This window comes from Salvelinus namaycush, chromosome 2 (assembly GCF_016432855.1).
Source record: "Salvelinus namaycush isolate Seneca chromosome 2, SaNama_1.0, whole genome shotgun sequence".
Classification (NCBI taxonomy): Eukaryota; Metazoa; Chordata; class Actinopteri; order Salmoniformes; family Salmonidae; genus Salvelinus; species Salvelinus namaycush.
The window spans coordinates 63,367,619-63,387,249 of record NC_052308.1 but is presented as its reverse complement, the minus strand read 5'-3'; the positions used below and the strand labels follow the sequence as shown (position 1 = coordinate 63,387,249).

At 45.8% G+C, this 19,631-nt stretch overlaps 3 protein-coding genes and 1 pseudogene across 3 annotated transcripts; all 4 read left to right on the top strand.

Annotated features, from left to right (window-relative positions):
• Window positions 1-261: 261 nt before the first annotated feature.
• On the top strand, window positions 262-1,973 carry LOC120022707. Its single transcript, XM_038966695.1, has 4 exons — window positions 262-375; window positions 615-896; window positions 1,097-1,591; window positions 1,794-1,973. Exons 1-4 carry the CDS (start codon window positions 262-264, stop codon window positions 1,971-1,973), a joined length of 1,071 nt encoding a protein of 356 aa, XP_038822623.1.
• A 1,075-nt stretch (window positions 1,974-3,048) lies between these two features.
• LOC120022697 (N-acetylmuramoyl-L-alanine amidase-like) lies at window positions 3,049-7,010 on the top strand. Its single transcript, XM_038966685.1, has 4 exons — window positions 3,049-3,118; window positions 3,275-3,485; window positions 3,729-4,023; window positions 6,894-7,010. Exons 1-4 carry the CDS (start codon window positions 3,091-3,093, stop codon window positions 7,008-7,010), a joined length of 651 nt encoding a protein of 216 aa, XP_038822613.1. The 5' UTR covers window positions 3,049-3,090.
• Window positions 7,011-8,448: 1,438 nt separating this feature from the next.
• Window positions 8,449-9,406, top strand: LOC120022688. Its single transcript, XM_038966673.1, has 3 exons — window positions 8,449-8,850; window positions 9,031-9,298; window positions 9,396-9,406. The coding sequence occupies exons 1-3, from the start codon at window positions 8,449-8,451 to the stop codon at window positions 9,404-9,406; spliced, it is 681 nt and encodes a 226-aa protein (XP_038822601.1).
• Window positions 9,407-11,295: 1,889 nt separating this feature from the next.
• Window positions 11,296-19,412, top strand: LOC120022678 (annotated as a pseudogene).
• Window positions 19,413-19,631: the final 219 nt, after the last annotated feature.

Below are 19,631 nucleotides of genomic sequence, written 5' to 3'. Positions count from 1 at the left end.
TATGTAGAGCAAACAGTACACCCACTGTAAAGCACTTAAGATATCAGCTAGCTCATTTTTGTACTCAAAGAGAGAAACAGTTGTAATTTTTTCCAACATTTCAATGATGGACCAGTGTCCAGTCTCACCTGATACATCAACGGTCTGTTAATTACATATTATGTTGTTACATAGACTTGGGATACAAAGAGGGGCCTGGAATTACAGGAGACAGAGAGAGTTCTCCTGGTCAGTTGCCAGACAGTTCAGGATGAATTAAGGATGTCCGATGTCATCGTGGACACGGCGCCCAACGGAGCCATCCAGCTTCTGAAAGAGGAGTGTTGGAAGTTGAACTTCTTGCACCTAAAGGATGAGACATGCCAGGCCACTGAGGTAAGACATAAGAGCCATCTGCAATGCCAATATTGTTTCTTTGAATAGAATGTCAAGCATCTTTGTCATTTCTGTGTATAATATGGTGTTCAACGTTGGTCAATATTACATTGGAATTACAGTCAACTTTGGATGTCTTTGGTTTGTTGTATTTGTGAAGTAGCTATAGGATAGTTATGTATGTCTCTCTCCATTTACAACTCACTGAGCTGTATGGACATTCTGAGACCTCTTCAAAGGAAACTCTAATTGAAGAGAAAAGTCCAAAGACCAAGTGCCCGGCCAGTGTCGCTGGGGCTGCTGACATTCACAACACCAATGAGGAGGCTTCAGAGGAGTCTCCGAATAACGATGTGGTGGACGTTCAGGATGAGCTGCTGGCCCTGGTCAGTGTGGAGAAAGAGGCTGCTGGAGATGGAAAGGTCCTCAGCAAGGTGGTGAAGCCCAAAGGGTGTCTGAAGGAGAGCTGCAAAGATCAGCTAACCCCAAAAATCTATGATATGATTACGGAACTACCAAAGGTAAGGACCAAGAAGCCTGTTTCGTGAATGAAAGGTCAAATGTCTTTGGAAGTTGGGTGTATCAGAGATGTCTCAAACGGGACAATAATACAAATAAGCTGCTATAATCTTTGACTTTGGATGTCTGTGGTATATCTTGTGAAACAGGACAGATATCTGTTTTGTTCTTACTCTTTCATTGCTCTGCATTGTCTGCTTAGTCCTATTTCGGATCCACTGAGAGCCTTCCTGAGATGTGTAGCAGAGGTCCAAAGGTGTGCAGTGGAGTGCCTGAGGTGTCAAATGCAGTGGGAGAGGTGTCCAGTGACACAAATACGACAGAAGCTGCTGACGACCTTCTGGACACTGGAAATTTCCTGAGTAAGGTGGTGCAGCTATCCACCCAGAGCCATCCTGAGGTGTGCAATGGAGAGGCTGAGCTATGCAGCGGTCCTGAGGTGTGCAGTGGAGTGCCTGGGGTGAGCAGCGGAGGGCCTGGGGGTTGCAGTGGAGTGCCTATGGTGTGCAGTGGAGTGCCTGAGGTGTCAAACGCAGTGGAAGAGGTGTCCAGTGATACAAAGACAGAGGCTGCTGAAGACCTTCGGGACACTGAAAATGTCCTCAGCAAGGTGGTGAGATCCAAAGGGTGGCTGAAGGAGGGCTGGGAAGATCAGCTGACCAAAGACTTCAATGATATGATTGCAAGACTCCCAAAGGTGAGGAACAAGAAGCCTGTTTCGTGAATGAAAGGTCAACTGTCTTTCTAAGTGGGGTGCATCAGGGTTGTCTGAAACTGGACAATATTATAAATGAGCTACTATAATCTTTGACTTTGGATGTCTGTGGTATGTTTTGTGAAACAGCTAAAGGACATATGTGTTGTTCTTACTCTCGCACTGCTCTGCATTGTCTGTTCAGTCCTATTTTGCATCCAACGAGAGCCTTCCTGAGGTGTGCAGCGGAGTGTCCGAGGTGTCGAACGCAGCGGAAGTGGTGCACAGTGACACAAAGAAGCAGATGAAAAATGGCGTTCTACGATTCTTCCGACGTGTGTGGAAGTTCTTCACATGCACCAACAGCCTCCCCAAAGAGGAGTGACTCAAGCACACACAACTCTGGGCCACACTTTGCCTCGGCGACTGAATTTCTCCACCATCTCCCCCTTTCCTTCCAACTGCCTATTTGTAATAATAAAAATAAAGGGGATCTGAACCACAACTGTTTCCATGAGTGTTTTTCATATAACTCACTATAGTATGAAGAATGCTTTAAAAGAACACTTACTAATTAATTATCCAGACTATTAAGCTGTTTGAGAAGTACTTAAGTATGCATTAATCAAAGTATTACTGCATTACACACTAGTAAATATGCACGAAATCATTTGAGACACTTTGCATATTAGTGTAAGTTTGTGGTGGAATGGCTCTACTGTGGGCTATTTTCCTCATCAAAACCAAATCACAACTTTATTTGCATAGCACATTTCTTACAGATGATGCATTTCAAAGTGCAGCGAAAATAAAATAATAAAAGGTTAGAAATATTAAAATGAGAAATTAAAATAGTAAAACAACCACAGTGGACATGAGAGACTAATGCACTAAAATAAATGAAAATAAATAAGATCAATACAATGGGATAAAATAGATAGTAGGACTAAGCAAAAGCACGGCTAAAAAGTAGCTCTTCAAAATGTCTACAGTTTCTGAGGCCCTCAGATCCTCCGTCAGGCTGTTCCAAAGGCCAGGAACATAGTGGCTGAAGGCAGCCCCACCAAACGTTTTGGTTCTCACCTTTGGAACAACTAAAAGACCCGTGCCAGAGGATCTGAGGGACCGACCGGGCACATACAGTATCTTAAAAACATGTCAGACATGTATTCAGGTGCAGGGCCACGTAGTGCTTTTAAAATCAATTATTAAACTACAGGCAACCAACACAGGGACTAAAATAGGTGTTACAGTATGTTCAATTGTATCTCCTGATGACAGTTCAGTTATATTGGTGTAATAGTGCCCTCCAGTGTTTCTGAGTAAAGGTTTAGATAAATGATGGTTCTAGTGGTGGGGCTTTGACAAAGCTATTGGAAGTTGCTAGTATGTCTTCTAACACCCAGAGGCAGGTGATGGAGACCCTATACCTGGTGTGGAGGCTGGAGGACACTCGGTGGATAGCCAAAGATACAGGGGTGGAAAAAGCAGTTAGAGACGGAATGCTGGAATTTGTCCACAGATACTGGGGTGAATCTCAGGGTGGGAGAGAGGGAATCATTTACCCCTATAATTATGAAATTGTAGGTGATAAATGGCCATTCATTTGAAGTCTACAGAAAATTGGTCTGTAAATATGAAGAGTAATTGAACCTGTTCTACTCTGGTTCAACCTTTCTTCTCCAGACTGCCCTCCCATCATCCCACGGTGTCAGTGGGGGGCGGCAGCCTACCGAGGGTTTCCCTTCCCTTTTGCCCTGCCTCTCCCCTTCCTGTATATCCACCACACCTTCGAGCCAGACAGGACCTGTCACTCCTTCTGGCAGTGCTCCAGGAGCATGAGGGCCATGCAGAGCTTCCACCAAGAAGACCGCGGCTGGACCGACATCGGATATAGGTGACCTTTGACCCCCTCATCCATTCGCAGATATTAACAAACCCTTTATACTAAGCTTCATAAATGGAGACAAGTGTGCTGTGTCAGCCTACAATTACTGAAGCAGTCATATTATAGCAAATCTTGACATGATGTTACACAGTATAGCAATATATAATGACAAGATGCTATAACAGGAATCAGGGTTGTGAGATAATGCAATTTGTTTTGTCACTCCAACTCCTAAATGTATGTTCCCCTCAGCTTTGTGGTGGGTTCTGATGGGTACATCTACGAGGGGCGCGGCTGGCATCACCTTGGCACCCACACCAGGGGGCAGAACTCTTACGGTTACGGCGTGGTCTTCATTGGCAACTACTCCTCCTCTCTGCCCTCACGCCATGTCCTGGATCTGGTACGCCAACACCTGGCCAAGTGTGCTGTGGATGCCAGGCGCCTGCAGGCCAACTTCACCCTCCACGTGCACCGGCAAATGGTGGACACCTCCTGTCCAGGAGACGCACTCTGCTCAGAGATCAGGGGCTGGGAACACTTTGGGGTGAGAGACTGTTCAGTATTATAGGCTACTAAACTGTCAGTCAATGTCAAATTAATCCATTTAATACATACACAATCAAAAAGGCATCACAGTTGCTCCAGAACACTATTCAGTCATAATACAATTGTGCCCTTTTTCCTACATTAGACATTAGTGATAAACACCAACATTAAGCTGTTTGTGCACTGTTGATATTGATGCTGCTGACAGGTTTTGATTCGGTGTCATCTTGATCACTCATTACAGCAACCTTTTACAGGAAACCAGCTCATGGAAAAAGGACCAATGAAGAAGACAAGCATGTAAAAAGCAGTGTGGAATAAAACCAGTTTGGTCAAAATGTCTCATTGGTTTGTATGGGGGTATCAATTTGTTATGTCCATGATAATAGTGTGTTTTAGAGTTATAACAGCGTATAACACTCACCCTTCTGGCTGTCACTGCTTCACATTACAGTATTGTAACACAACAGAGAGACATGTACAGTGTACTGAACAAAAATATTAGAGCAACATGTAAAGTGTTGGTCCCATGTTTCATGAGCTGAAATGAAAGATCCCAGACATTTTCCATATGCACAAAAAGCATATTTCTCTCCAATTTTGTGCTGAAATGTATTTACATTCCTGTTAGTGAGCATTTCTCCTTTGCCGAGATAATCTATCCACCTGACAGGTGTGGCATTTCAAGAAGCTGATTAAACAGCATGATCATTACACCGGTGCACCTTGTCCTGGGGACAATAAAGAGCCACTCTTAAATGTGCAATTTTGTCACACAACAAAATACCTCAGATGTCTCAAGTTGAGGGAGTGTGTAATTGGCATACTGACTGCAGGAATGTCCACTGCTGTTGCCAGATAATTGAATGTAAATGTATCTACCATAAGCCACCTCCAACGTCGTTTTAGAGAATTTGGCAGTGTGTCCAATCGGCCTCACAAACGCAGACCACGTGTAACCACGCCAGCCCAGGACCTCCACATCTGACTTCTTCACCTGTGGGATCGTCTGAGACCAGCCACCAGGACAGCCTTTGATAAAGCCCCTTTGTGGGGAAAAACTCATTCTGATTGGCTGGGCCTGGCTCCCCAGTGGGTGGGCCTATGCCCAGTCATGTGAAATCCATAGATTAGGGCCTAATTTATTTATTTAAATTGACTGGTTTCCTTATATGAACTTATAACTCAGTAAAATCGTTGAAGTTGTAGCATGTTGCATTTATGTTTTTGATCAGTATATCTGCATCTGTCGAGAGAGAGAGAGACAGTGACACCCAGTGGCATAGGAATGACTACTGGCACCAAGGCTACCAGAGGATTCAGTATAGATGTGTTCCTCTCAATGACTGGGTCTATATCAAAATGTTAAATTAATTGTTAATTCATTAAAAAGTAAATAGCAATAAATTACTGTAAACATCGCCGTTAACACAAAAATAACATCAGTTTTAGTGGCGTAGGGAGACAGTTGGGCCTATTGGAATACTTTGAAATTGTTTTGGCTAATGATTTATACATCTTGGCTATCTGTCCAATTAATGAAACACATATTGACCAGGTTGTGAGAGTGAAATGTATAACAGGTGTGTAAGTTAATATTAATTAAACATGTATTTAAGAGGCCTAAATCCTCGATTTCAATCAAATGATTGTTAACTCAAAGCATTGAACATTATTTGGAATATTCTTATCCATTTTGTATTTTGAAAAATGTTGTCATATTTATTTGCTTCATCAGCATGGATTAACAATCATGGCATATTTGTTCAATCAACACTGATTTTTCTATTTTCATACACTTTCAATGTATTAAAAGTACAGTATAATGTTAAATATCCACCACTAACCACTTGATACCTAAGCATACTGTAAATCGTATTGATTGATTCTGTAATTCATTCCATATAGCCTACTTTAAATAGCCTGTTGTCTTCAATTTTGAAGCGATTTTTAAACCAACACATTTTAATACTGTATTGCATGTTTTATATATTTCTCTAACCCTTTTGTATGCGAATTGCCAATGCCAATAAAACATCATAATTGACGTTTTTTTCCAGTGACATCGAGTAAAAATGTTACAGGATCTGTATTCATTAGGAAGAAATAGGATTGGCCAGGGGCAAATGATACAACAGGATAAATAAATGTGCTCAGAAATGTACGACGCTGTGCGCAATAAGGAACGTGTCACCATAGAAATAGAATCTATATTAGAATTCCATGCTCGTCACAATGTCCAATAACATACATTTGAATTCCAAATTCTATGTGTATTACTCAGAGGTTAATTTATTCACAATCACAACCAACCTACAGTAAATCGATAGCAAACGCGAATTCTTCATTCAAGTCAATCAAAAAATCGTATATTTTTTCCTGTTCTCAGTAAGGTAAGTAGGTCTTCCGATAATGAAAAGGACCGATATTGCACGCATTCGACATTTTCGAAAAACACGTTACTTTGGATCATATCGAATCTGTTAGCTATACAACCAATTTATCGATCATCTAAGATGACTTCCTCATCATAATTAAGGTCTCATTAATCTCATCTGCACTTTCATTGTTTATATTGCATGTTGTTGTTCTATGTAAGGTATAATGTATATTCTTCCCATTTAGATAACGTTTTCCAGCATTCATTTGAAAAAGACAGATGTACTGCTGTAGACATCTGGTCTTGGGTTCTGTGCTCAGTAACCCTTGCTCTTTCTGCAGAGCTTTGGGCAACAAAAACAAATAATCAAAAAAGGCCTCATCATTCTCCATGGAGGAGCCGTTAGTTTGTGCCATGAACCAATTCATATAACTCTCTGCTTGCCACATTCTAACTGGTTTAGTAACTAATTGAAGACTCTATTGCAGAAAATGCTCAAGAGGCAATTCTGTACACTGAAAGCCCAGGGAAGGATCCCACTGGACCTCCCTCTGAGACCAATGAAGGCCTGGCTCCTGGCAGGGAAAAGAGTCTTCTTGGAGTGAGTGCAGTGTTCTCAGACTATTTTTGAATTGTACAAAACGTTATACTTCAAGGTAACTTGAGTTTATCACATCATTAGACAAGTGTAAATGATAACCCGAATGTATCAAAATATATCAGATGACAGCAATAGTTTGATAGATAGTGTAGACAGACATAGTCTGATACATTTCCATATTCACATGAAGGCGTGAGACAGAGACATGGAAGAGATGGAGGAAGGTCTGTGTAGCTGAATTGGTGAGGACTATGTAGAGCAAACAGTACACCCACTGTAAAGCACTTAAGATATCAGCTAGCTCATTTTTGTACCCAAAGAGAGAAACAGTTGTAATTTTTCCCAACATTTCAATGATGGACCAGTGTCCAGTCTCACCTGATACATCAACGGTCTGTTAATTACATATTATGTTGTTACATAGACTTGGGATACAAAGAGGGGCATGGAATTACAGGAGACAGAGAGAGTTCTCCTGGTCAGTTGCCAGAGAGTTCAGGATGAATTAAGGATGTCCGATGTCATCGTGGACACGGCGCCCAACGGAGCCATCCAGCTTCTGAAAGAGGAGTGTTGGAAGTTGAACTTCTTGCATCTAAAGGATGAGACATGCCAGGCCACTGAGGTAAGACATAAGAGCCATCTGCAATGCCAATATTGTTTCTTTGAAAAGAATGTCAAGCATCTTTGTCATTTCTGTGTATAATATGGTGTTCAACGTTGGTCAATATTACATTGGAATTACAGTCAACTTTGGATGTCTTTGGTTTGTTGTATTTGTGAAGTAGCTATAGGATAGTTCTGTATGTCTCTGTCCATTTACAGCTCACTGAGCTGTATGGACATTCTGAGACCTCTTCAAAGGAAACTCTAATTGAAGAGAAAAGTCCAAAGACCAAGTGCCCGGCCAGTGTCGCTGGGGCTGCTGACATTCACAACACCAATGAGGAGGCTTCAGAGGAGTCTCCTAATAACGATGTGGTGGACGTTCAGGATGAGCTGCTGGCCCTGGTCAGTGTGGAGAAAGGGGCTGCTGGAGATGGAAAGGTCCTCAGCAAGGTGGTGAAGCCCAAAGGGTGTCTGAAGGAGAGCTGCAAAGATCAGCTAACCCCAAAAATCTATGATATGATTACGGAACTACCAAAGGTAAGGACCAAGAAGCCTGTTTTGTGAATGAAAGGTCAAATGTCTTTGGAAGTTGGGTGTATCAGAGATGTCTCAAGCGGGACAATAATACAAATAAGCTGCTATAATCTTTGACTTTGGATGTCTGTGGTATGTTTTATGAAACAGGACAGATATCTGTTTTGTTCTTACTCTTTCATTGCTCTGCATTGTTTGCTTAGTCCTATTTCGGATCCACTGAGAGCCTTCCTGAGATGTGTAGCAGAGGTCCAAAGGTGTGCAGTGGAGTGCCTGAGGTGTCAAATGCAGTGGGAGAGATGTCCAGTGACACAAAGACGACAGAAGCTGCTGACGACCTTCTGGACACTGGAAATGTCCTGAGTAAGGCGGTGCAGCTATCCACCCAGAGCCATCCTGAGGTGTGCAATGGAGAGGCTGAGCTGTGCAGCGGTCCTGAGGTGTGCAGTGGAGTGCCTGGGGTGAGCAGTGGAGGGCCTGGGGGTTGCAGTGGAGTGCCTATGGTGTGCAGTGGAGTGCCTGAGGTGTCAAACGCAGTGGAAGAGGTGTCCAATGACACAAAGACGACAGAGGCTGCTGAAGACCTTCTGGACACTGGAAAAGTCCTCAGCAAGGTGGTGAACCCCAAAGGGTGGATGAAGCAGGACTGGGAAGATCAGCTGACCAGAGACTTCAATGATATGATTGCAAAAGTCCCAAAGGTAAGGAACAAGAATCCTGTTTTGTAAATGAAAGGTCAATCGTCTTTGTAAGTGGGGTGTATCAGGGTTGTCTGAAACTGGACAATATTATAAATTAGCTACTATAATCTTTGACCTAGTTTTTGTTTTAAATGACAAATGTGTTTTCCTTACTGTTTCATTACTGCACTGTCTGTTTAGTCCTATTTCGGATCCACCGAGAGCCTTCCTGAGGTGTGCAGCAGAGGTCCCGAGGCGTCAAACGCAGTGGAAGAGGTGTGCAGTGACACAATGAAGATAGAGGCTACTGGAAATCTTCTGAAAACTGGAAATGGCCTAAGCAAGGTGGTGCTCCTATCCACTGAGAGCCGTCCTGAGGTGTGCATTAGAGTGCCTGAGGTGTTCAGTGGAGGTCCAGAGGTATGCAGTGGAGATTCTGAGGTGTGCAGGGAATGTCCTGAGATGTTCAGTGAGGTGCCTGAGGCACCAAACACAGTGGAAGAGGTGTCCAGTGATACAAAGACAGAGGCTGCTGAAGACCTTCGGGACACTGAAAATGTCCTCAGCAAGGTGGTAAGATCCAAAGGGTGGCTGAAGGAGGGCTGGGAAGATCAGCTGACCAAAGACTTCAATGATATGATTGCAAGACTCCCAAAGGTGAGGAACAAGAAGCCTGTTTTGTAAATTAATGGTCAACTGTCTTTCTAAGTGGGGTGCATCAGGGTTGTCTGAAACTGGACAATATTATAAATGAGCTACTATAATCTTTGACTTTGGATGTCTGTGGTATGTTTTGTGAAACAGCTAAAGGACATATGTGTTGTTCTGACTCTCGCACTGCTCTGCATTGTCTGTTTAGTCCTATTTTGCATCCAACGAGAGCCTTCCTGAGGTGTGCAGCGGAGTGCCCGAGGTGTCGAACGCAGCGAAAGTGGTGCGCAGTGACACAAAGAAGCAGAAGAAAAATGCCGTTCTACGATTCTTCCGACGTGTGTGGAAGTTCTTCACATGCTCCAACAGCCTCCCCAAAGAGGAGTGACTCAAGCACACACAACTCTGGGCCAAACTTTCTCCACCATCTCCCCCTTTCCTTCCAACTGCCTATTTTTAATAATACAAATAAAGGGGATCTGAACCACAACAAAAAAACTGTTTTCATTAGTGTTTTTCATATAACTCACTATAGTATGAAGAATGCTTTAAAGAACACTTACTAATTAATTATCCAGACTATTAAGCTGTTTGAGAAGTACTTAAGTATGCATTAATCACAGTATTACTGTATTACACACTAGTAAATATGTATGAAATCATTTGAGACACTTTGCATATTAATGTAAGTTTGTGGTTGAATGGCTCTACTGTGGGCTATTTTCCTCATCAAAACCAAATCACAACTTTATTTGCATAGCACATTTCTTACAGATGATGCATTTCAAAGTGCATAGAAAATAAAATAATAAAAGGTTAGAATAAAAAAAATAGTAAAACAACCACAGTGGACATGAGAGACTAATTCACTAAAATAAATGAAAATAAATAAGATCAATACAATGGGATAAAATAGATAGTAGGACTAAACAAAAGCACGGCTAAAAAGTAGCTCTTCAAAATGTCTACAGCTTCTGAGGGCCTCAGATCCTCCGGCAGGCTGTTCCAAAGGCCAGGAACATAGTGGCTGAAGGCAGCCCCACCAAACGTTTTGGTTCTCACCTTTGAAACAACTAAAAGACCCGTGCCAGAGGATCTGAGGGACCGACCGGGCACATACAGTATCTTAAAAACATGTCAGACATGTATTCAGGTGCAGGGCCACGTAGTGCTTTTAAAATCAATTATTAAACTACAGGCAACCAACACAGGGACTTTAAAATAGGTGTAGAGTATGTTCAATTGTATCTCCTGATGACAGTTCAGTTATATTGGTGTAATAGTGCCCTCCAGTGTTTCTGAGTAAAGGTTTAGATAAATGATGGTTCTAGTGGTGGGGTATTGACAAAGCTATTAGAAGTTGCTAGTATGTCTTCTAACTAAGTCAGTTTTAGGTTGCATAAGGAGACATTTCAAAAGAGAATCCACAACTCAAAGGAGAGTACTTTGAAAATGGTTCTCTGGTATGGCACTGATCAGAGAGAACTGCTTTGTGGAACCCTGTTTTCACCTATCCAATGGTGTTGGATCAGAATTCTTGGCTGCCGGTCCAATTCAAACGCACAGTCACAATCTCATGAAACACACATGGTAGGAAGTGCAGCTGGTTTAGACAGGAAACTGAGCCCAAAAGCCACTGAGCACAAACAACCACATGTATCTGGGTCAGACGACCCACAGATGGTGATGATGTTCTATTAAATGTCATTCAATAAATATTCTACATATGGCTGTCGCTAATGTATCAATTTCAAGTTTGATCCGAATAGTTGATAGAACTGGTGAATGGGACAGGCCTCTAGACAGAGTTGTAAAATGGATGTCTCAGCTTCCCATTATTATCATAGCATCAGATCAGATGTCTCAATGAGGAGGCTACGCAGGACGGCAAGACACGAGGACCCACTCACCCTGCACTTCCAGGGGGCCTCCAACAACATCATCCACACCCACACCTCTGTGTTCAGCACCACTCTCTTTGGCATATTCGACAAAGCCATCCACCATTTTGAGACGGACCATGGTGAGGAGAGAGGGGTCGTTCTGACCCAAGATGGCACCACAGTGGCCATCGCTCCCATGCTTCTAGGCATTGAGGTGGGTCTGAAAGCTAAGCTGGAGGGCACCCCTCCTCTGGGCATGTTTCCCCTCACCTTAGCCAAAAACCTAGGGTTGTCATTCCTTAGCCTCCAGGACTTTCCAATCGCTCAGCGTCTGGAGCCAGACGGCTGATTGGACAACGTGACCCACCCCAGAGTGTTCCAGATGTCGCGGATGCCCACCCTGGCCACCGATGCCCTCGTCAACGGGGGAATGGATGGGTCCATCTTGAGCATGGATCTTGCCACCCTGGCCCCCTCTGAACAGCCTGGTAAACTCAGCGGGGTGCTGAAAGGTTACTACAACCATGTCCTGGAGGGGCAAGACCTTGGGGTTGTATCCAGCCACATCGGCCCCAAGCGTCGAGAGATTTCCCAAGCCCTGCTGGGCACCTTGGACAATCAGAGGCAGGTGATGGAGACCCTATACCTGGTGTGGAGGCTGGAGGACGCTCAGTGGATAGCCAAGGATACAGGGGTGGAAAAAGCATTGAGAAACGGAATTCTGGAATTTGTCCACAGATACTGGGGTGAGTCTCAGGGTGAGAGAATAATTTACCCCTGTAATTATGAAATTGTAGGTGATACATTTTTACATTTACATTTTAGTCATTTAGCAGACGCTCTTATCCAGAGCGACTTACAGTAGAGTGCATACATTTTATTACATTTTATTACATTTACATACTGAGACAAGGATATCCCTACCGGCCAAACCCTCCCTAACCCGGACGACGCTATGCCAATTGTGCGTCGCCCCACGGACCTCCCGGTTGCGGCCGGCTGCGACAGAGCCTGGGCGTAAACCCAGAGACTCTGGTGGCGCAGTTAGCACTGCGATGCAGTGCCCTAGACCACTGCGCCACCCGGGAGGTGGCCATTCATTTGAAGTCTACAGAAAATTGGTCTGTAAATATGAAGAGTAATTGAACCTGTTCTACTCTGGTTCAACCTCTCTTCTCCAGACTGCCCTCCCATCATCCCACGGTGTCAGTGGCGGCACCTTACCAAGGGTCTCCCTTCCCTCTTGCCCTGCCTCTCCCCTTCCTGTATATCCACCACACCTTCGAGCCAGACAGGACCTGTCACTCCTTCTGGCAGTGCTCCAGGAGCATGAGGGCCATGCAGCGCTTCCACCAAGAAGATCGCGGCTGGACCGACATCGGATATAGGTGACCTTTAAACCCCCTCATCCATTCGCAGATATTAACAAACCCTTTATACTAAGCTTCATAAATGGAGACAAGTGTGCTGTGTCAGCCTACAATTACTGAAGCAGTCATATTATAGCAAATCTTGACATGATATGTCACGAATCCCGCTTCCTGAGTCTGGGTTTGCCTGTGTGTCTGTCCTGGAGTGTGTTTCAGGTGTCCTGGAACGCACCCTGTCTGGTTGCCGGGCGAATTAGCTTGTTGGGAGATTGATGTTCACCCGCACCTGTGTCCCATCAGTAATCTGCACACCTGTCCTGATCATCATCTCTCCCCTTCAAAAGCTCTGACCTGACTTCCATTCCCTGCCGGATCGTTAGCCATGAACAGTATGTTGTGCCATAGTATCAGACTCCCGTTGGATAGTATTTGTTTTGTTATTTTTGTTTACGTATTGCTTGCCTTGAACTTACCTCCGTTTGTTTTGCCTTCAGTTACTCACCCGGATCATTCACCCCATTCACGCCTGGTCGACGGAGGATTCCGCTACTCCATTGGATTCACCTATTTACTCCCATCAATTCACCACCGCTGCCCGCTACGCCACCTGGATATATCTACCCATTCACATTTACTTGTAAATAAATACTCACCTTCTTCCTACGCTCCTTGTCCTGGTCTGCTTCTGGGTTCAATTTTGAAAGAACGTGACAGAACGATCCGGCCAAGGATGAACCCAGCGGACCTGGACTCCGTTTGCCATGCCATTACCCAGCAGGGGAAGACATTGGGACAACACAATACGGCGCTACAGGAGATAGCGAGTTCAATCCAGAACTTATCTGCTAGCTTGACACAAATCCAGGATCAGCTCAGTTTGCCGGCGATTCATTCACCACCTGTTTCACCCATCTCACCTGCCGGGTCTGGAGCGGTTTCCTTCCGTGAACCCAAGGTACCGACGCCTGATAAATATGAAGGGGATTTGGGAAGATGCCGTTCGTTTCTTATGCAGTGTGGGTTAGTGTTTGATCTGCAGCCCCATTCTTACGCCACGGACAAGGCTAGGATAGCCTTTGTTATTGAACTGCTGCGTGGAAGAGCTCTGGAATGGGCTTCAGCCATTTGGGAACGACAGGGAACCTGCACGGCTTCATATCAGGAGTTCACGGGAGAGATGAGAAAGCTTTTTGATCATCCAGTCCGAGGTAAGGACGCAGCTAAACGTTTGTTCTCTCTTCGCCAAGGAGCTCGCAGTGTGGCAGATTTTATGATCGAGTTCAGGACATTGGCGGTGGAGAGTGGTTGGAATGAGGAGTCACTACAAGCGGTTTTTTACAAGGGGTTGTCGGAGGAACTTAAGGACGAGCTGATATCTTATCCAGAGCCTAGTGACCTAGACAGCTTGGTCACTTTATCTATTCGGGTAGATAATAGAGTCAGAGAGAGAAGGAGGGAGAAGCAGTGGGGCCCATCCAATCAATCAGCCACTCGGTTACCATTCGGTTCAGGAAGTGAACCAGAAAGTATTGATCGTTATTCCCCACACGGTATTAGTGGAGGGGTCTTGCCACCAGATTCTGAACCAATGCAAGTGGGGCGACACGGGCTAACTAAGGAGGAGCGCCAACGTAGACGTAAGACCAACAGCTGTTTCTACTGTGGTAGCTCGGGACATTACATCTCCGCTTGTCCACAGCGCCCGTTAAACTGCCCGGCTCACTAGTTTTGGGAGGAATTTTAGCGAGCCAGTTTCAATCTCTCAAGGATCCTGTCAGACCCCGTTTTCCTGCGACCCTTATGAATAAGGATCAGAGATTAGAGATGAACGCTCTTATCGATTCAGGTGCCGATGGCAGCTTTATTGATGCCGACTTGGTGGAACAGCTGGGGCTTTCCAAGGAGCAATTGCCGGAAGCCATTGAAGCAACCACTCTGAACGGGAGTAGTCTGGCACGGATCACTATGAGGACTGAACCGGTTAAGATGTTGGTGTCGGGGAATCATTCAGAGTTGATCTCCTTCCTCATTCTGTCCTCGCCCCATGTTCCTCTGGTTCTTGGTTACCCCTGGCTGAAGGAACACAATCCCTCGTTTGATTGGGTGACGGGTAAGGTAACTAGTTGGAGCATTGAGTGTCATGCTAACTGCCTTAGGACTGCCTGTTCTCCTGCTGTTTCCAGTCAGGTCAGTGACTCTGCTCCTCCTGATTTGTCTCTGGTTCCAGAAACATATCACGAGTTGGGTGAAGTATTCAGTAAACAGAAGGCTCTGTCCCTTCCTCCCCACCGACCTTATGACTGTGCGATTAATCTGTTTCCTGGAGCTGCCTTTCCCAAGGGACGGTTATACAGTATCTCTCGACCTGAACGTGAGGCCTTGGAGACCTACATCAAGGAGTCTCTAGCTGCAGGTCTCATTCGGCCCTCGTCATCACCTCTGGGAGCAGGATTTTTTTTTGTGAGCAAGAAGGATGGCTCTCTTCGACCGTGTATTGATTATCGGGGGTTGAATGATATTACGGTCAAGAACAAGTATCCCCTTCCCTTGATGAGCTCGGCTTTCGATTCCTTACAGGGTGCTACGGTTTTTACGAAGCTTGATTTACGTAATGCGTATCATTTGGTTCGGATCAAAGAGGGGGACGAGTGGTTGACTGGGTTCAATACTCCGATGGGACATTTTGAGTACCAAGTGATGCCGTTTGGACTGACCAACGCTCCGGCTGTGTTCCAAAGTATGGTAAATGACGTTCTGAGAGATATGATTGGAATTTTTGTGTTCGTTTACCTGGATGATATCCTCATCTTCTCGAAGGAGCTTTCTAGCCACGTTCTGCATGTCAAGCAGGTCCTGCAGCGGTTATTGGAGAACCGTCTGTTCGTGAAGGCTGAGAAGTGTGATTTTCACGCCCACACGACGTCATTTCTCGGGTACATCATATCCAGGGGAGAGATCAAGATGGACCAAGAGAAGGTTCGGGCGGTTCGGGATTGGGTCCAGCCCGGTACGAGATTGCAGCTCCAGAGATTTCTGGGGTTTGCGAACTTCTATCGGAGGTTTATCCGTGATTACAGCCGGGTGGCCGCCCCTTTAACTGCCCTGACGTCTTGCACCAGAAATTTCTGTTGGACTCCTGAGGCAGACCGAGCATTTCTGGACTTGAAGAGCCGATTCACCAACGCCCCGATTCTCTCTCAACCTGACACTTCCCGTCAGTTTGTTGTTGAAGTGGACGCGTCTGATGTGGGGGTGGGCGCCATCCTGTCCCAGCGTAGCTCCACTGACGGTAAACTCCATCCCTGTGCTTTCTACTCTTGTCGTCTTTCTCCAGCTGAAAGAAACTACGATGTGGGTAACCGGGAGCTTCTCGCTGTGAAGCTTGCCTTGGAGGAGTGGCGTCACTGGTTGGAGGGAGCGGAGCAACCGTTTGTGGTCTGGACTGACCACAAGAATCTGGCTTACGTGCAATCGGCTAAACGTCTCAACGCCCGTCAGGCCAGGTGGGCGTTGTTTTTTGGACGCTTCAATTTTTCCCTGACGTTCCGACCTGGGTCGAAGAACGGGAAGGCGGACGCCCTGTCCCGGATGTTCTCTAAGACGGAGGAGAGTGGGGCCAAGACTGAGACGATTCTTCCCCAGAATGTTGTCGTGGGAACCGTTACATGAGGATTGAGGAGGATGTGATGGCGGCCCTTCGGACGCAGCCCGGCCCTGGTAACGGTCCACCCGGTCGGTTGTTCGTGCCTGAGTCGGTCCGTTCTGCTGTTCTTCAGTGGTCCCACGCCAGCAAGATAGCTTGTCACCCTGGCGTTGCTCGGACTATGTCGCTACTGCGCAGACGATTTTGGTGGCCTGCCATGGGAGAAGATACCCGGAGGTTTGTTGCCGCATGTCCTGTTTGTGCTCAGAACAAAAGTACCAATCGGCCCAGCTCTGGGCTTCTTCACCCCCTACCTATTCCTCGGCGACCTTGGTCGCATCTGGCCCTGGATTTTGTCACAGGATTGCCCCCTTCTGTTGGGAACACGGTCATTCTGACCATTGTGGACAGATTCAGCAAGTTTGCTCATTTTGTCCCTCTCTCCAAGCTTCCATCGGCTACGGAGACGTCTGAGATCTTGGTTAGGGAGGTTTTCAGGGTCCACGGATTGCCCAGTGACATTGTTTCTGACCGTGGTCCTCAGTTTACCTCTGCTGTCTGGAGATCTTTCTGTTTGGCCATTGGAGCTACAGTCAGTCTCACTTCTGGATTTCATCCACAATCTAATGGTCAGGCGGAGAGAGCCAACCAGAAGATGGAGTCCACGCTGCGTTGTCTTGTCTCCTCTGATCCTACCTCTTGGTCATCTCAATTACCCTGGGTCGAGTATGCCCATAATACCCTTCCGTCATCTGCCACTGGGATGTCCCCCTTCCAATGCCTGTACGGTTACCAACCTCCTTTGTTTCCTTCTCAGGAAAGGGATCTCTCGGTTCCCTCTGTCCAGACCCACATTCGTCGTTGCCACCGGACCTGGCATCGGGCCAGGAAGGCTCTCCTTAGAGTGTCTGACCGGTATCAGATCCAGGCGAATCGTCGCCGTATTCCTGCCCCAGCTTATACGGTCGGAGATAAGGTTTGGTTGGCTACACGGGATCTTCCTTTACGGACTGAGTCGAGAAAGTTGTCACCGAAGTTCATTGGTCCGTTTGTAGTGGAGAGAATCATTAATCCTGTTGTGGTTCGACTCAAGTTGCCTGCAACTCTTAGAGTACATCCCACCTTTCATGTCTCCTGCCTCAAGCCGGTTCACCTCAGTCCTCTGTTGCCCCCTCCTCCTCGTCCTCCTCCTCCTCGGATGATCGGAGGTGGTCCTGTCTACACGGTGCGCCGCATCATGGACTCCAGACGGCGGGGTCGAGGGTACCAGTATTTAGTGGATTGGGAAGGATATGGTCCAGAGGAGAGGAGTTGGATTCCTCGGCGTCAGATCCTGGATGACGACCTGCTTCGTGACTTCTACCGCCTCCACCCTGGCGCTCCAGGTAGTCCGCCCGGTGGCGTTCGTCGGAGGGGGGGTACTGTCACGAATCCCGCTTCCTGAGTCTGGGTTTGCCTGTGTGTCTGTCCTGGAGTGTGTTTCAGGTGTCCTGGAACGCACCCTGTCTGGTTGCCGGGCGAATTAGCTTGTTGGGAGATTGATGTTCACCCGCACCTGTGTCCCATCAGTAATCTGCACACCTGTCCTGATCATCATCTCTCCCCTTCAAAAGCTCTGACCTGACTTCCATTCCCTGCCGGATCGTTAGCCATGAACAGTATGTTGTGCCATAGTATCAGACTCCCGTTGGATAGTATTTGTTTTGTTATTTTTGTTTACGTATTGCTTGCCTTGAACTTACCTCCGTTTGTTTTGCCTTCAGTTACTCACCCGGATCATTCACCCCATTCACGCCTGGTCGACGGAGGATTCCGCTACTCCATTGGATTCACCTATTTACTCCCATCAATTCACCACCGCTTCCCGCTACGCCACCTGGATATATCTACCCATTCACATTTACTTGTAAATAAATACTCACCTTCTTCCTACGCTCCTTGTCCTGGTCTGCTTCTGGGTTCAATTTTGAAAGAACGTGACATGATATTTATTACACTGTATAACTGTGCAATATAAAATGACAAGATGCTATAACAGGAATCAGGGTTGTGAGATAATGCAATTTGTTTTATCACTCCAACTCCTAAATGTATGTTCCCCTCAGCTTTGTGGTGGGTTCTGACAGGTACATCTACGAGGGGCGCGGCTGGCATCACCTTGGCACCCACACCAGGGGGCAGAACTCTTACGGTTACGGCGTGGCCTTCATTGGCAACTACTGCTCCTCTCTGCCCTCACGCCATGCCCTGGATCTGGTACGCCAACACCTGGCCAAGTGTGCTGTGGATGCCGGGCGCCTGCAGGCCAACTTCACCCTCCACGGGCACCAGCAGCTGGTGGACACCTCCTGTCCAGGAGACGCACAGAGATCAGGGGCTGGGAGAACTTTGGGGTGAGAGACTGTTCAGTATTATAGGCTACTAAACTGTCAGTCAATGTCAAATTAATCCATTTAATTCATACACAATCAAAAAGGCATCACAGTTGCTCCAGAACACTATTCAGTCATAATACAATTGTGCCCTTTTTCCTACATTAGACATTAGTGATAAACACCAACATTAAGCTGTTTGTGCACTGTTGATATTGATGCTGCTGACAGGTTTTGATCCGGTGTCATCTTGATCACTCATTACAGCAACCTTTTACAGGAAACCAGCTCATGGAAAAAGGACCAATGAAGAAGACAAGCATGTAAAAAGCAGTGTGGAATAAAACCAGTTTTGTCAAAATGTCTCATTGGTTTGTATGGGGGTATCAATTTGTTATGTCCATGATAATAGTGTGTTTTAGAGTTAGAACAGCGTATAACACTCACCCTTCTGGTTGTCACTGCTTCACATTACAGTATTGTAACACAACAGAGAGACATGTACAGTGTACTGAACAAAAATATTAGAGCAACATGTAAAGTGTTGGTCCCATGTTTCATGAGCTGAAATTAAAGATCCCAGACATTGTCCATACGCACAAAAAGCATATTTCTCTCCGATTTTGTGCTGAAATGTATTTACATTCCTGTTAGTGAGCATTTCTCCTTTGCTGAGATCCATCCACCTGACAGGTGTGCCATTTCAAGAAGCTGATTAAACAGCATGATCATTACACAGGTGCACCTTGTCCTGGTGAGAATATAGAGCCACTCTAAAATGTGCAATTTTGTCACACAACAAAATACCTCAGATGTCTCAAGTTGAGGGAGTGTGTAATTGGCATGCTGACTGCAGGAATGTCCACTAGAGCTGTTGCCAGAT

What these genes read in the sequence shown, in the direction of transcription:
- LOC120022707 (XM_038966695.1), top strand. Translation starts at nt 262, where the DNA reads ATGTCCGATGTCATCGTGGACACGGCGCCCAACGGAGCCATCCAGCTT. An exon ending in AGACATGCCAGGCCACTGAG is followed by an intron (nt 376 to 614) that starts GTAAGACATAAG and finishes ACCTCTTCAAAG; the next exon opens with GAAACTCTAATTGAAGAGAA. An exon ending in TGATTACGGAACTACCAAAG is followed by an intron (nt 897 to 1,096) that starts GTAAGGACCAAG and finishes TTGTCTGCTTAG; the next exon opens with TCCTATTTCGGATCCACTGA.
- LOC120022697 (XM_038966685.1), top strand. Translation starts at nt 3,091, where the DNA reads ATGCTGGAATTTGTCCACAGATACTGGG. An exon ending in ATTTGTCCACAGATACTGGG is followed by an intron (nt 3,119 to 3,274) that starts GTGAATCTCAGG and finishes TTTCTTCTCCAG; the next exon opens with ACTGCCCTCCCATCATCCCA. An exon ending in TGGACCGACATCGGATATAG is followed by an intron (nt 3,486 to 3,728) that starts GTGACCTTTGAC and finishes TGTTCCCCTCAG; the next exon opens with CTTTGTGGTGGGTTCTGATG.
- LOC120022688 (XM_038966673.1), top strand. Translation starts at nt 8,449, where the DNA reads ATGTCCAGTGACACAAAGACGACAGAAGCTGCTGACGACCTTCTGGAC. An exon ending in TGATTGCAAAAGTCCCAAAG is followed by an intron (nt 8,851 to 9,030) that starts GTAAGGAACAAG and finishes CTGTCTGTTTAG; the next exon opens with TCCTATTTCGGATCCACCGA.